The sequence below is a fragment of the Helicoverpa zea genome, chromosome 25 (assembly GCF_022581195.2).
Source record: "Helicoverpa zea isolate HzStark_Cry1AcR chromosome 25, ilHelZeax1.1, whole genome shotgun sequence".
In the NCBI taxonomy this organism is placed as follows: domain Eukaryota; kingdom Metazoa; phylum Arthropoda; class Insecta; order Lepidoptera; family Noctuidae; genus Helicoverpa; species Helicoverpa zea.
In genome coordinates, this window is record NC_061476.1 from 1,519,739 (window position 1) to 1,537,736 (window position 17,998).

General features: G+C 34.9%; 1 protein-coding gene across 4 annotated transcripts in view; it reads left to right on the forward strand.

Annotated features, from left to right (window-relative positions):
• LOC124642744 overlaps positions 1-17,998 on the forward strand; it is a 100,836-nt gene that overhangs the window by 11,131 nt on the left and 71,707 nt on the right. For 3 of the 4 annotated variants that reach the window (XM_047181369.1, XM_047181364.1, XM_047181368.1), the window contains exon 2: positions 1,240-1,373. In XM_047181369.1, coding sequence (XP_047037325.1) covers positions 1,317-1,373 — 57 coding nt within the window. In that variant the 5' untranslated portion in view covers positions 1,240-1,316. The remainder of the gene's footprint in view (positions 1-1,239; positions 1,374-17,998) is intronic. The other variant, XM_047181365.1, reaches the window with a different exon arrangement.

Below are 17,998 nucleotides of genomic sequence, written 5' to 3' on the forward strand. Positions count from 1 at the left end.
CCAAAACACTTGGGAAGCGCCTGACTTAGCTTTGATAACATAACACATTATTATACTCCTAGGGTTTGCGCATTTGCGTAATGGTGTGGGATATATGGTCTCATATACTATATGTATTATCTGTGCTCGGGTCATTAACCCCATTGCTGTGAAGAGTTCTCTCGTATGGAATCGTGAATAAGGCTTATATGGGGGAGAGGGATGTGAAGTGGACTTGAATGTGGATTAGAAATAAATTGAGCGTTTATAAACATTATTAAATATAAAAAAATAATTTCCAGTTCTATGTATTCCTTAAATAATTTATTGACTCACTCTCTTTTGCACTCTTATTTACAACTCATTCTAATTCTAATACGTTATCTTTTCAAATACATTCTTTACATTCTATTTCCCGTCATTATTATCATCATCATCAATACTTTAATTGTTCCACAGCAAGGCAAAGGCCTCCGCTAAATAAAACATTGCTAAAGGTTCTTCTAACCTACATACAGACAGACATGTGCTGCTGGGGAATTTGTTGCACCACTTTTTCTTCCCAGCAAAAATACTTAGGAAGTGGTGAAGGGTGGGCGTTTTGGGGGCTATCTCTTGCAAATGACGTTCAAATAGTGCTATTTTACATTCAGAATGAATGATTTTGAGTTTAAGGTAAAACACTAGGCTGCTACTATCTCCTTTCTCGAAGCCGCAGCCAACATACCCTTATATATTAGTACCCTCAGGTAACTGTACCTTTCAGCTTGCTGACACTTCAAGTGACCCGCGAGCTGGCATTCATTTTGGTCAAAAGTTAAGCATTGCCATCCAACGCAGCAATACTGTCTCTTGGGTGCGCTCCTAGTGGATAGAGATGAGGAGTTTTTTAATTTTAATTTAATTTATTTAATTTAATTTATTATTTAATTTAATTTATTATTATTTAATTATTAATTTATTTAATTTAATTTATTATTATTTATTAATTTATTATTATGTTGTTAAAGAGACTATTTTTTTAATTTTAACGTACATTATGTTAGAACAGATTTACTTAATATGATTTATCTACATGTTTTTTTTTTTTTTCAAAGTCAAAGTCAAAGCTCTTTATTCTGTGAACATAGGTAGGTTACAAGGTGTTAGTAATTATAATGTTAATGTTATATAATGTTAATTATAATGTTAATGACCTATTATTTTTTTATTTTATTTGTTTGTTAGTATATATTAATAACAGGCGCCCTTACATTTCAGCAGCGAATGCCCCAGCAGCCCCCAGCAGTAAGGGCGTGAACCAGTGCCCCCAGATCCCGGCCTAGAGGCGTGCCCAGATGATTGGATCATTTTGGAACCTGTGCCGAGCGTGCCCTTCCATGCCCGTCGATAAGGTAAGATAGGTTTAAGGAAACTGGGAACTTTTGTTGGGACCTCCTTTAGGTCGTCCAAAAATCTTTTTCTACTGATTTTTTGAATATTTGTTTGGTGAAGTATATTTTCCTTGAAGCATAAAATTATGGTATTCTGTACCTAAATGATACAAAACGGTCATTATTGCGGTTATATACCTACTTATTTATTTTTGTACAATTATTATGACTAATTAAATGACATTTCAGAAAGAGCGTCTACCTATCATAATTATTGAAAATGTGTAAAAGATCAAAGAACGTTGTAAGTATTGCTACTTACCTACATTGTGATCGAACCTATGAAAATGTTCAATTTTCTTTGCCATAAACAGACTTTACTGCGAGTCACACATCTCTCTCTCGATTAAGTAATATCTTCCATTATTTAAAAAAATAATACTCACAATACATCACACGAAAGAAATCCACATAATATAAACTTATAATAAATCACATCTCAAGAAAACCTACATAATTTACTCATACCATGGACGCAATTTTTTCCCATACCGAATACGCCATTTTCCCGCGAAATTGCCGCGGATAACATCTATAACTTATTCAGCAGTTAACACCAGGAATTCGCACAAAAACCCGCGTATGATTCCTCGTGGGATATAAGCTTAGAGTATTGAAACGACTGGAGAGGAACTTGCCGTGTTTTAGCGAAGGTATGTGAGCATAAGTGTGCGTGAAGTTTGTGTTTGTCAATCTATCGGAGATGCCCTAACGCAGGTAGGTCACGCGCCTTCAGGTAGGTCAAATACGTCACGACTACGTCACGGCAGGCGTGGCTGGACACCGCCCATATACCGTCCTTTACATCAAACTGACATCTTGTCATGGTTGTATTTTTACCACAATTTCAACAGATTTTATTTGTTACTCGATTAAAACGATGAAATGCGCTATCATTAATTGTAGAAATTGCTCAGGATCCAAACTCAAACATACCATAGGATAACATTTCACGTGTAAGTAATATTTTAGCTTTAAAACATATTTTTTGCTAGAGACATCTGTCGTCGAATAGCTGCATTTCTAGAACCTCTAAGTGAATTTGTATTATTTTCGTATCAATCTTGTATCAATGTATATTATTGGTACCAATTTTTGCCTTAAAAAGCAGCTTCATTTTTCCTTGCATCCTACAAGTTTTTTATAGATTATTTACAAACCAAAACATATGATATTATCATGAAAATTTAATATTATAAAAACACCATCTTTCGGTAAGTAGTCGACTTACGTATATTTGAAGTAAGACAGAGAGACCCGTTACAAAATTAAGTGCTACCAGACATCGAAAATGCAATCACCCATTCTTAAAAAAGATCTTATTTGAAAAAGCTGCAATTATCTTAAAATTAATCATAACTCTAACTATGTAGATTTATTTATATTCATCACTAGCCGTTTTCCCGCGGTTTCACCCGCGTACCGTGGGAGCTACTGCCCGCACCGGGATAAAATATAGCCTATGTTACTTGCATATAATATAGCTTTCTAATGGTGAAAGAATATTTAAAATCGGTCCAGTAGTTTTTGAGTTTATCCATTACAACCAAACATGTTGTATTATATAAGTAAATTTATTATCTGTGGTTTATAAGACTTAATACTGTTTTTGATTGTCTGTGGTTCTCTTGTCCTTGCCCCGTGTGAAAAATGGTGTGCTCCAAATGTGCTCTTTTGATATTAATAAACTAAAAATACAATATTAAATCTTTCAATTCGATCCATCTACCTCAACATGGTAGCAGAGCGTGGTTAAAAAGAAAACTAAAGTGTGAGAGAAGAATAAAGTTCAATGACGATAAAAAATACGACTAAGACTTTGAGGTTATGGTGACAGAAAGCATTGAAAAAGGTGAAGAAGAAATTGTTGTGAAAATACGTAAATCTACAAAAATACATCGTCATTGTCGGCAAAATGGCTAAACAAGCAAAGGTGGAAGATATTATGATACCTATTTTTGATGGTGCAAACTATTCAAGTTGGAAATTAAGATTGTTAACATTGTTGGAATACAAAGAATGCCACGAGGCCGCCATTGTTAAGACGGAAAATCCCGACGCCGCAGGGAAAAAGAAGGATCTCAAAGCAAGAACTATAATAATGAGCACAATCTCAGATAAACAATTAGAGTATATTACTGAATGCAAAACGGCATATGAAATGGTACAAAAGTTTGACAAAATGTATTTAACGCAGTCAACAGCAATGCAAATAATATGTAGAGGAAAAATTGAAGAGATAAAATTAAACAATTACAACACAGTTGAAGAATTTTTTGTTGATTTTGAGAAAACAATAAACGAGTTCAAAAATGCCGGAGGAAAATTAGATGAATCTGAAAAGTTAAGATACCTACTAAGAGCGCTTCCACCAAGCTACAGTTACATTGGAGATTTTCTTGACGTGATTCCAGAACAACAAAGAACAGTTGATTATGTATGTTCTAAAATAAAAGAGAAAAATATGGCTGCTAGTGACTCGGAGAAGAAAAACAATGTGAGTACATTCGCTACCAAATCTGTAACTCAGTGCTTTATCTGTGGAAAAACTGGTCATTTCAAGAAAGACTGCTGGCATGGCCAGAAATATAATAAAGGACATCCGACATTTCGAGGTCATCAAAGAAGTTACAACAGAGGAGGAGCATACAGGGGTCATAGCCGAGGAAGAGGTCAATACAATTTTAGAGGTCATAGCCGTGGTGCAGGTCAAAATCATCTTGGTGGTCAAGGTCAGTCCAGTGGTGAATCAACAAACAACTGCTCATCGGAGTCGTGGATGGCTACAATATGTGATCCGGAAAGTCAGGTATGGGGGTGTATTGAAACAGATGAATGTAATAACAATAACAGTGAAATTAATTGGCTTTTAGATAGTGGGTGTACTGACCATATAATAAATAATGATACATATTTTTATAATTCAGTCGATTTGAAAAGTCCTGTCAATGTAAAACTGCCAGATGGTAAAATGTTAAAAGCTACCAAAGTCGGTACTGTTAAAATTTATTTTAAGAACTATTACAACCAAAAGAATGTAGATTTGAAAAATGTTTATTATGTTGAAGGTATTAAACAAAATTTGTTAAGTCTTTCAAAGATAACTAAAAGTTGCACAATAGTAGCTAAAAATGATTATGCAAAGATTTATAATGGTGTAAGAGAATTAATTGCAGTGGCTAATAAAATAAACAACTTGTATTGCTTAAAAAGTTTTGTCTGTAAAAATGAGATATATACACATTCAGTTAAATTGACTCAAAAAGAGAAATGGCATAGAGCACTCGGTCATGTAAACTTTCAGTATTTAAATAAATTGATAAATAATAAATTAGTACACGGTTTGCCTGATAGGATTGAAGGGATAGACATGAAATGTTCCAATTGTATTCAAAGTAAAATGAGTAATGTCCCTTTTGAAAATAATAGAACAAAAACTACTGAAACCTTAGAATTAATTCATACTGATTTGAACGGTCCACATAACACATCTGGATATGGTGGAGAAAAGTATTTCCTCACATTTATTGATGACTATAGTAAATGCACAAGGATATTTTGTATTAAAAGTAAGTCTGAAGTTGCTAGTTGTTTGATAGAATTTGTAAATTTAGTAGAAAATAAATTTGACAAAAAAGTTAAGAAAATTCAATGCGATAATGGTAAAGAATATTTAAATAAGGAAATTTATAACTTTATTAGGCAGAAGGGTATAGAGTTGTTACCATGTCCACCCTATGTCCATGAATTAAATGGGGTAGCGGAAAGATATAATAGATCTGCTATGGATATAGCTAGGTGTTTAATGAGAGAAGCTAAAATTCACAGAAGATATTGGCCTGAAGCAATAAAGACAGCAGCATATTTAAAAAATCGAACTATTGCAAATACAGTAGAAAATAAAACTCCATATGAGATCTTTTTTAGAATAAAACCAAATGTTGAGCACCTAAAAATTTATGGAAGTAGAGTTTTTGTCAGGGTTCCTGAAGCTTTAAGAAAAACTAAATGGGATGATAAAGCACAAGTAGGAGTTTTAGTGGGTTATAATGAAAATAGTTATCGAGTTCTATTAAATAATAGAATAATTAATGCTAGACATGTTCAGGTAGTTGAAGAAAATACAGAACTGATTTGCTTAGAAAAATTAGATGATGAGAAAGATAAATGTTTAGAAACTCAGAAAACTTCAGACGATACAGCTAAAACTGATGAGGATAGCGATGAAAATTTTGTAGATGTAGACGAGACTTATTCTAATGACGATAGTTCAAATGATAATAAGGAAAAGGATAAAGTAGAGTCACATAAAAGAATTAGAAATCCAGTTTTAAGATATGGTAATCCAGTTTCACATTTTATATATGTTAACTACATTGATGCAAGTGTTCCAGACACTTTTGAGGAGGCGATGACCTCAAATGAGTCCAAACAATGGCAAATGGCAATGAACTCTGAAATTAATAGCTTAAATAAAAATAATACTTGGCAACTTGTTGAAAGACCAAAAGATAGAAAGGTTATAGATATTAAATGGGTTTTTAGAAGGAAAAGCAATAATGTTTATAAAGCTAGATTAGTTGTGAAGGGATTCCAACAAAATGAATGCATTGATAATGCCTATTCACCAGTAGGAAAAATGCAAACTTTGAAAATTCTATTGTCATACAGTTGTAAAAATAATTTATTTGTTGAACAGATGGATGTAGAGACAGCCTTTTTAAATGCAAATGTAAAGTCAGAAGTGTATGTTAATCAACCTGAAGGTTATGAAACTGGTGACAGTAGAGTTTACAAACTTCAAAAGGCACTCTACGGTCTCAAAGAGAGTCCTAGAGTATGGTATGATTGTTTTGATAAATTTATTAGTACACTAAATTTTGTTAGAAGTAACTATGATTACTGTCTTTATGTTAACAGAGCAAGCAAAGATCCAATATACATTTTAATATTTGTCGATGATTTTTTAATTTGTGGTAAAGACAGAGATAAAATAAAAGAAGTAAAAACCAATCTGATGAAAAGATTTGCAATGAAAGACTTAGGGAAAATTAAAACCTATATTGGGATTGATATTGATTATAGCAATGATAAAAGTACTATGACTCTAAACCAAACAAAATATATTGAATCTTTGGCTGCAAAGTATGGTCTGAATAATACTAAGTTATATGATACTCCAATGGAAACAAATTTAAAACTAGAACAAGCTAAAGAAGTAGATGAAAGTATTAAGTACAGAAATATAATAGGTGAATTATTGTATATTAGTACAGGCACAAGGCCAGATGTTGCATACAGTGTAAATTATCTAAGCCGATATCAAAGTTGTTATAACCAAACACATTATAAATATGCGATGAGAATATTAAAGTATTTGTATAAAACTAAAAGTCTAAAGTTAACATACTCTGATAATGTAAACACTGACATCTTAGATTGTATGGTAGATTCTGATTATGCAGGAGATAATGTGGATAGAAAATCTACAACTGGTTTTGTTATTAGATTATATGGAAACTTAATTTTTTGGAAAACTCGTAAACAAAATACAGTAACTAAATGTTCTACTTTTGCAGAGTATACTGCTATGTCAGAGGCAGTGTCAGAAGTGCTTTTTATTAGAAATATGCTAAGTGAATCATTTGATGTAAAGCTAGGTCCAACAAAATTGTATGTAGATAATTCAGGTGCAATTGCAATTGCTAAATATGGTAACTTTACAAAAAACTCAAAGCACATTGAAGTGCAGTATCATTACATAAATGAGAATTATGAAAACAAAATAATTGATATTGTAAAAATTGATTCTAAATTTAATTTGGCAGATATGTTAACTAAAAGTTTGAATAAGACAGCTTTCTTAAGAAATAGATTGGAGTTGAGATTAATTTAGTTGTTGTATGTTAAGATTTAGTTTTGTTAAGATTCTAGTTTTGTTAAATGATATAAGATAATAAATTTAAGGAGGCGTGTTGTATTATATAAGTAAATTTATTATCTGTGGTTTATAAGACTTAATACTGTTTTTGATTGTCTGTGGTTCTCTTGTCCTTGCCCCGTGTGAAAAATGGTGTGCTCCAAATGTGCTCTTTTGATATTAATAAACTAAAAATACAATATTAAATCTTTCAATTCGATCCATCTACCTCAACAAAACAAACAAACAAAGTTTTCCTCTTTATAATATTAGAATAGATCAGCAATGTTTTACATAAGTATATCTCTCTTGCCGTACATACTTTTTGAATGTACCTTTACTCAGAGCAACATCCGACTCACATAAAGTCTGCTACTTATTTAGTGGATGCGCCGTTATGATACAGTTGTGAAAACTCTAATTTGATAAACACTGTCCCTATAATTTTAATTCCCATTTTTCTTGGTGAATTTCGTAATGTGGCAACATCGAAAATAACTACAGTCATCGCAGCACGGTTCTAGAACAAATAGAACGAATTTTCGTGCTTGTGATGCCATAGTGGCTAGTAGACGAACTAACACAATGCCATAAGTTGATACTTAAATTACACCATGGGGGTATTTTAGACCCGTGGTGAATAAAAATGATTTTTCATCGAGTCTCCGTTTAATGGTTCCTAGATACCTATTTCATTTCTGGAGGAGTAAATAAATTGTTGTGGGGCAAGTTCTCTGCACAAGATAATACTTATATAACAATTAATTTTCTAACTTTTTTATCTCTCTCTTTTTCTACGTTTATTTCAAATGAATGCTTCTTTAAACTTTCTAATTGAATTACTATTTTAAAAGAATTATTAATTTTGAATATTTACTTTACTTTTGAGTATGTCACTAGTGGTCGATGTTAGTTTAGGGTTAGATTTTAATCATCCTATTCCACGCTAGATGGATTTACAAAAAATGGGCGGCTTCCCATAAAAGGCGTATAAGGGTGGAGCACGGGTGGAGACAGTAACGTTCCTCGTCCCCCGCTCACCCGAATTTTGGCGCGCTGCTTTGTTAGGAGATTTTTCGTTAGGGCATCTCCGCTAGTCTTTTCTCCTTCGTGATCTAATATCTATACCAATATAATAATAAGCAATTTATTTTTTTCCTACCTAAAGGTTGACTGGTACAGAACGCCTAGGGCGTTAAGTCCGCCTTAGTGCACTGTTTTTTTTTTTTTGTATAAAATAATATATTTTCAAGTATAATGAATAGATACAATAAATACAAAATATTTTTTGTTAAGTTGTCCCTTAAATAAGGGCTCCGAAGCTATTTAATCGATTTGAAAAATTCTTTCACTATTAAAAAGTACACTATTTCCGATTAACATCACGGGAAGAAGTTCTTCCAGGACGCGGGTGACACCGCGGAGAAACTCCGAGTTTGTAAACTTATTTAGTCGTGTACATGCTTAATATGATGTGATTGAAAATACATGAGTGAGAAACGTGATTTAAAAATACTGTCATGTCTTGTCGTGCCTCGTCAACACGCGTAAACTGACACACACTTTTTCGATACTTGTGCTCACGACGCGACGGCTCCACATAGTTGAATGCTCTAAGGATATAAGCCTTATATAATTTTATTAAGCTGGATCGATCCAGGTCGAAAATGGCTAATTTTTTCAGTAATATCGTAAGGTTTCTGACGGCCGGCGTTTGAGGATTTAATGCCTAAGCGATTAGTCTAGACTTTGTGGAGTATTTAGGACATGTTGGCATTTCAGGTCGAATTTTATGGTATCAGTACCTATATAGGCTATACTTTTTTGTAGAATCGAAGCAAAGCCAACTACATTTCAGTGTTACTTAGGTATTCTGAACCAAATGCTTGCCAAAAGCTTTCTAACTAGTCAAATGCTTAAATATACTTATCTTTCTTTAATACGACAATATTTGTTATAGAATCAAATGTTTTACGACTGATTTCATAAGTTGTAGAGTTTCCGAGACGTACAAAGACAATCTATATACATGAACATTTTTATACACATAAGTATGTCTCACCCGCTTTTACGAGGCAGAACATAACATGACCGACTATATCTGACCATCAAATCAATATAATTTTCTACAGCAAAAGTACCAACCCGTCCCTATGCAATGCAGTTCCCAATCATAATTTCCCACATCCTAGCTCCTTTGAGGAGAAAAACTCGAATTGCAAACTCATCTTGAACCCTCCCCCCCCCCTCTTCACTCAAGCTTCATGATAAGCAGGGTTCACCCTCTACAACATGATTTACCATGAATTTCGTGCCCCTAGCTCCTGGCGTCCAGCCAACGCGTCTGGGCTCTCCAATCATTCGCTTGCAAGTAAAAAGGGAATTTTGAATTTAAGTTTTTTTTAAAGGATATGCGCTTTTGATGAGGTTTTTCAACTGACATCCCAAAAAGCAGGAGGTTCTCAATTCGTGGGAATATTGATCTTTTAATTTTGTAATAATCTATATAGTATTAAGATTCTTCAAACCTAACAGATATACATGTGTTGCTGAGGAGTTTGTTGCGCCACTTCTTCTCAGCAAAAACACATAGGAAGATGAAGGGGTGGGCGGCTGTCTCATGGAACCAATATATAAAACTTTCGAAAAGCACTGTTTTAAGCCTGTTTTGAATAAATGCAGTTTGATTATGATTTTGAAGATGAATGGATGAAATTGAAACTCTGCATACATAAACCCGTGTGACCAATGGCCCAATTATCACACTTTGTCAATCACAGTGCTGCATACATTTTAATCGTTTATTCCGTAGTAGAAACTATTCACATTAACTAGTAATTTATAATACCAGCACAAAACTAAGACCACTTAAGATTAATATCAAAGGGCTTAGGCAAATGGCTTCAACTATTGTTTAAGCCAGTGAATAGAATGACAAATGTAAGGGTGCATGACATTTCATTAAGTAATGTCAACTACATTATTAATTCTACGGGCTTATGCTCGCAAATCCGTCTGTGTCGTATGTGTCGTCCGTGGGTTAATGTTTTGCTGAAGCTAACTAATATACGTAAATCAAAGTGAATATATTAGCACCTATGTATCATTAAAAACCTACTTAACATACGTGGGTAACTTTTGGAGCTCTTCGTCATACTGTTTAGCATATTTTCATCCCCTTAATAGACACCTCAATTTTTATAGTTTTTCGCTTAAATTATCTAAAACTACCTATTACTAGTTTCCTCAGAGCGAGACAACTAGTTCGGCTGTCATGATTATGATTAAATAAAATTAGTAACAAAAACGTGTACATCCGGTATTTAAAGTTTATTTACCTATAGAGGTATCTATGAAACAACCAAACAAATACACGTAGGTTTACCACACAAATGCAACTAAGTAAAACTATAGTATAAAATTGCTATAAAATAACAAACTCGTATAAGTTGCTACAGTTGACGCCAGAATATTTAACTTTATGAACCCTGCACCTTAGTCGCAAGCTATTGAATGTTGAGAATCGCTGGCCGATGCAGACGCCAAGATGTCGCGTCTAGCTAGCATACATGTTTGTGATGTCTGATCGAATCAAATTGAAAAGTTTTCTTTGGAAACTAGCTTAATAAATTGCATGCCGTAGAGAAGAATATATTAGATATGTAAAAAGTTATGGAATAGTTTAGTTGACGTTAAAATAAGGCAATATAAATGCTGTAAAATACTTGATCTGATAATGCCTGTATCAAAAAATTTGCTTGGGTAAAAATAATAAAAAGTAAAACATTGGCGGTGCTGCCAGCCTTTTGGAATTTCTCCCGACGATGAGGGAGACTTTTTCAACGCCACATGAAATAAGCGTGTAATTTTTTTTACACAGTGGGGTGTTAATAAATGAATTTTAATTTTAGGTAGACCTCTTTTTCTTTAAACTCGAGCTAGCTTCGCATACTTTTTGTGCCATCTTTTTGTATCATCATCAGCCATTTTATTGCCAACTACCAGGCGCATACATCTCCTCATATACTCAAAGTATGACCGTGATAAATAAAAAATGAATTTACATTATTTTTAACAACAGTACCTAAAAATATCCTACATTTAACATTAAATACAAGTCGCCGTAATCTTCAGGGACCATAAATTAGAATTTGCGTCGACGTGTAGGTGTTTCGAGTAAACGAATTAACAGTTTTATCAGGCTTAATGTTACTTAAGTATTGTGCAGAAATTACGTACGTGGCGCGGCTTTGGTACATAATAATATGTGTTGTATAACCTTACTTGCAAGTGATGTTTCGTAATTTGGTCCTATTTATATATAAACAATAATGTCTCTAATTGTTTAAATAGGCAACTAGATCTAGTATTGAGTACGGGTTTGAGCGAGGTGTCAGTAGTGAGGGCGGACGGGTCGCTCGTGCCCGTGGACGCACACCACCCGCCGCTCGCGACGAGCGTGCGGCTCGCAGGTGCGTGCGCCCCGTGCCCCGCCCCCGCTAGCTCCGGCAGCGCACGCATTTCCAGGAAACCGCGTTGGAATTTTTTTAAAGCGAATTATGAATTATTATACTCTATGTTATTAAATACTGATTGGACCGATATGTATGAGCTGACGGATGTTGACGACATTTTAAATTTATTTTATGATAAAATTAATACCATTTTAGATGAAAGTGTTCCGAAGAAAACATTAAGTGTTAAACAGCGATATGTTTACCCCAAATGGTACACCAGTGAGATAATCAAAAACTTAAAAATTAAAGCAAGTCTACATAAAATATATAAAACCACTAAATCAACTAGTACCTACCACGAATATTCAAAATATAGGTCATTAATTAAAAAACAAATAGAAACGGCGCGCAAGCAGCACGAAACTATGATTCAAGGTCAGTTCGCGAAAGACCCTAGATCATTTTGGGAATATGTACGGTCACAGAAAAGTACAGCGGCTAGGCAGGACATAGTGAAAGACGGTCAGTATTTGTCGGACGAGGAGTGTGCGGAGCAGTTCGCGAGTTATTTTAGGTCGGTATATAGTAATGCTCCGCCACGACTAGACGCAGAAGAGGCGGCAGCAGAAGCGGGGGACACTGGTAGCCAGTGTTTACAAATAAATAATCTTAGTCTGAAGGACGTTAGAAGTGCTCTCGACCGCCTCAAGCCAAAGCGATCTGCGGGCCCGGATGGATTACCAGCGTTCCTTTTTAAGGACTGTGGTAGGGTTCTCGCGGAACCTTTACTTTTTATATTCAACACTTGTCTTCAATCTGCGCTGTTTCCAGCCAGGTGGAAGATAACGCGAGTCATTCCAGTGCCCAAGGGCAAGGCGGGAGCTGACATCAGTGGGTACAGACCAGTAGCTGTGTTGTCGACGCCGGCAAAGGTGTTCGAGTCGGCCATTCAGCGCTGTATGCAAGTGCAGGTGCGCGGACAGTTATCAGATGCGCAGCACGGATTCCGTCCGGGGCACAGCACTGCTACCAATCTCCTGGACTTCATGGGACGTGTGGTGCCGGCTGTGGATGCTGGGGTGCAGGTGGACTCAGCTTATTTTGACTTCAGGAAAGCTTTTGACACCGTAGATAATGACATCTTACTGCGGAAGCTAGCTGAGTTCGGATGCACCCGGCATCTATTGAAGTTCTTCGCTAGTTACATGCAAGACCGACAGCAGTACGTAGACTACAACGGATGTGAATCCCAGGGATATTACACATGGTCCGGGGTAAGTCAGGGCAGCAATTTAGGGCCTCTGGAATTCCTCATAATGATAAACAATTTGCCGGATGTCGTAAGGCATGGCGCTTGTTTATTATTTGCGGATGACTTAAAGGTGCTGTTGGATGTTAGGTCGGAGTCAGATTGCAGGCGCCTGCAGGAGGATATCGATCGCATAGTACAATGGAGTCATGAAAACAAGCTGTACTTCAACGTGTCCAAGTGCGCGTTGATGAGTTTCACCCGCGCTCGGACACCTGTGCGCTATGATTATGTGGTAGACGGGGCGCCACTGCAACGAGTCACGGAGGTACGAGACTTAGGTGTTTTCATGACTCCCGATCTGACATTCCGGGAGCATGTAACTAGAATCTGTAAGAAAGCGTACAGAAACTTAGGGTTTATTCTGAGGCAGACACATAACTTCACCAACATCGCAGCAGTTAGGGTCCTATATGATGCGCTAGTCAGGAGTCATCTGGAACATAGTTCGGTCATATGGGCCCCACACGAAGCGAAGTACGCGGTTATGTTAGAGCGCGTTCAAAATAAATTCACGCGCCATCTGTACAAGAAGCTATATGGGGTATATCCATTTTACCCACTGATGTATCCCACCCTGTTTGTCCTGGGCATGGTTGGCTATAATCAACTGCGTGTCCGACGAGAGTTTGCACTGGTTGCCTACTTGGTGAAGGTGCTTCGCGGATTGGAGAGTCACCCGGCAGTGCTGCAGCGCTTGAGCCTGTGTGTGCCGGACCGCTACGTGTGGCGGCGGCGAAGCCCACCTCTACTACTGGTACCCACAGCGAGAACCAACCTACTCGCCAAAGCACCACTAACTAGAGCTATCGGCACAATTAATGACCTACATAAAAAGATTGATGTATTTACATGCTGTTTGGGTGAATTCACAAAGGAATTACTGTTTATTTTATGCTATAAGTAGAATAATAATATTTAATAATATGTTACCAAGTAGAATAATGTATAATATAATAGTTGTAAATAACGTAGTTTTTAAAATAGTGTTAAGTTCTTAGCTATCGTATTAGGATAAGTCCTGTGATGATAGTTTTAAGGTGGTTTAATAAATAAATAAATAAATAAATTTTAGACTTTCAGGCTATGTAAGATTGCTGTCGTAAAATATTCTCACTGTTTTGTTACTGCAAAAATTATGTCAGTAAAAATCATACCATAACCTTCTGAGGCTTGTACTAGAAACATAACACTTCTTGGCAGTCGCGTACATAGCTTGCTACATGGGTAATTTCTTTCTGTGCCAGAGATATTAATGCTGCAGCCTAAATGCGGTTAGGTATATAATTTAATTAGATTACTAACAAAACTGTTAAATAAATCGAGACATGTTGATAGCACAGGTCAATTACCCTCCTTCGCGGCCCGCAGACGGGTAAAAAAATGACTGTACCTTACATATTCAAGTCTAAAGACCCGTACAAAATGGCCCTTCCTGGCTTCATAAAAAGAGAAGGCCATTGTACAATAGTGAATATGGTATTCATTTGTTTTTCATAAGGTCATTACTTTTACATCTCTTGTGGGAGACTTGGGCACAGGCAATTAGCGTGGAGCCAATTACTGTAGTGACAGTAACGGTTTTAATTTGGATGGATGGTGATTGTTGCCTTGGTGTTGTGTTAAATGAAAAATAAATAAAAAACAAGCGATTGCTGACTTACCGATACAATTAGTAATAATTCAGACATAGAAAAAAAAATGGTACCATATCGTCCTTTTTAGTGTTATAAAAAATAGTGGATTTCTAATTTTTTCAAGAAGGATTCTTAATTAATGAAATCATGGTTGGAGAGAAGGTCGCAGATTATCGCAAGTTCATTTTCAGTCATTTTATTTATATGAAGGGTGATAATTAACTTTGGAAACTACTAAAAACGACTCATAAAAATCTTTTCAACAATTTTTTGCAGAAACATTCAAAACTTTCAAAGAAAGTGATTAGAAATATGACCTTGTCTCGTCTTCGCAAACACGAGGGTTGTAATTAAAAAACAGATATTTTTTTTGATAATTTGTTTAATTAGAATCCGAACCAAGAACGGATAAAGGGGAGTAAATTACCATCGTACTGTCTGTCTGTCAGATTTTTAATTACACAAAAAAAATATAATTTTCTTGGTTTTGGTGTGGTGTTTTTCCTTCTTCAAACCACCCTTTTTTGTATATCATTTATAAACAATTAGTGGTTTTGTTGTGGCTTAGTATGAAAATATGGAAATAAACAGACGACGTTTATCCTAGACTAGCTTCTGCCAGCGGTTTCACCCGCATCCCGTGGGAACTACTTCCCGTACCGGGATAAAAAGTAGCCTATAGCCTTCCTCGATAAATAGGCTATCTAACACTGAAAGAAATTTTCAAATCGGACCAGTAGTTCCTGAGATTAGCGCGTTCAAACAAACAAACAAACTCTTCAGCTTTATAATATTAGTATAGATTATTATAAAAGAATGGAATTTAAAAGACCTGTTTATAAAGGTTTAAAGGATCATAAACTTTGAGAACCACCATCTTATAGCTTGCGTCACAAGCTTTGCAGACGTCTAGTCTATTGGAAATTTTAAATTAATTACAAAGAGATCCATCCCTTTAGAAAACAATTATGTAGTCTAGCTAATAATTTAGCTCTTTTTTTAAACTAATAAAGGCTGAAATTGAATTAAGAAATACAGGATATGTAATGCTGAAAAGCTGGTGATGTGACCCACGTTATATATAACTACATAAAATGATATACCGGATGTGTCGTACCTAATCACATTAAATGAAATACGTTAATATACTGGTTAATTATGTCGATTAATACAAAGAAAAAATTAAAATACGTAAAAATCAAAAAATTAAAACTTTTCAAACAAAGCAAATAGAATAAAAATGTGCGAGAATTAGAACACCATATAAGAGTCAGTCATTACAAACAACTGAAATTCTTCCTTGAAAGCTGGAAGCTGTCAACTGGTCAAACATTCGATACTTCTAACTTTATCTCTGCTTTACACATGATGTTGTAAATTATGAATTAAAAAAATGAAAAATGAAAATGAAAATTCGCCATGGAATCTCATAATGTGATAGGACTTAATGTGATGAGATACGACACATTATATATAGGGGTCTGTGTAAAACCGAGAATAGATTTTAATAGGCTCGAAGCGACACTGGACAAAAAATGTGATATCTTTTATGTTGTTGATCAGCAAAATTTCAAACAGCTTTAGTATCTTTACTGAAAAGCAATGTCACGAAACATTTAAAAGAAACAAGTTTTCTTAAAGGAATCAGTAAATAAAATATAATTCAATAAACCTGTTTTATTTATAAAACTATTCCTTTGCTGTAGAGTTATTGGAAAGGAAATGGCTCTGACGGCAAAACTTATCAAGCGTTTGTGAATTAAAGGTTTCCTGAGAATAGAAGAACTTGCTACCTCGTAAAGTTTATTTAATTTTATTTTGCCTTTATACTAAATTGTTTGCCTGGAAGCAACTAGAACATAAAAAGTCATCCTTTTTTTAATAGTTGACAAGATTAAAATTATTTAACTACTTATTAACGCCTAAGGTGTTCTCCTACAAGTCCACCTTTTACTACAAAAGAAAGACATTCACATTGGAATTTGACAATTTTTTAAAGTTGCGATAAAATAGCTCTTTTAAATACTGAAGAAATCCCAACATTCAATACTCAATCATACTATAAAACTACGATACAACACAACCTGCATTTTCTCGAGAAAATGTCCCCTTAAAAGCAGTGCCGCTGAGTAAAGTTTGAGAGGCATTGTGCTCCATCTGTGACGTCACGCGTCTAATGTCTGCTGATGGAATATTTCAGCCTCAGGGTAACAAAGAAACCTTTTTCATGCGATTTTGTTCTCGATTTCTCGTTGAGTAGTAGTAGGTTGGAAAATGTTTTCAGGGAAATAATATTGAGTACTTGATAGTAGGTATTTTTTATTTAGGCACAAAAAATCCCAGCCTAGACGTAATCGCAAAAATAAATAAAAAGGATGAAGAAATAGATATTAATCATACATAAATAGGTTGTTGATATATTTTAATAAATTAATTACCTTTTACATAGCCTTGTTGTAGTTAATATTAATGCTAAAAGAAAAATTGGTGTTTTATCTTTTGTGAAAAAAAAATAATAACACAAATGAAAGGCAGTTTACATCAGTTATTCTTTTGCGTTATTTCTACATATTTTCATACGAATCACACTGTACAAACAACATAAAGTAATACAAAATAGGTACCTACTCTCTCTACGTAATGCATAATTTCCAAGTTAAACTAAATTCTAAGTAAACACTAACTTTGCAAAACAACTGAAACTTCATTTTAAATTCACAACCAATCCGATTATCTAACATGCTGAACTGAAAAGGTGAATGACCTTTCGTTTCTTATGCACTACGGCAAGCTTTAAATCTTATGACATTACTACAGAACTTGGCTTGAACCGCGACAAACGATTTACTGCTGTCCCAATATTCTATCTGATTGTTGTTTTGCTGACCAGAGATAGGACATTGACTGACATTACTTGTATGGGGATAATGTCACAATTATATCATTAGAAAGTGAATCTATATAGAATTTCAGGAACGGCTGATAAAGTTGCTTACTTACGGTGGATTTCAATTCCAACATTAGCTCAATAATATGTCAAATAATCTCTAATCGAAAAACAACGGATCGGTTATTGAAATCTGCAGTTAGCCGAACCAGTAACTTACCTAAAAAGAGAAAATACATTCAAAATTACCCATTTGTTACATAAACCGCCATTTTCCGTTTATTTTCCACTCAATTCTAACATAAAAAAGAAATTTCAGATTACAAAACACACAAAAAGGCTTCCCAATTCAATATAACCTCAAAATTCCTTCATT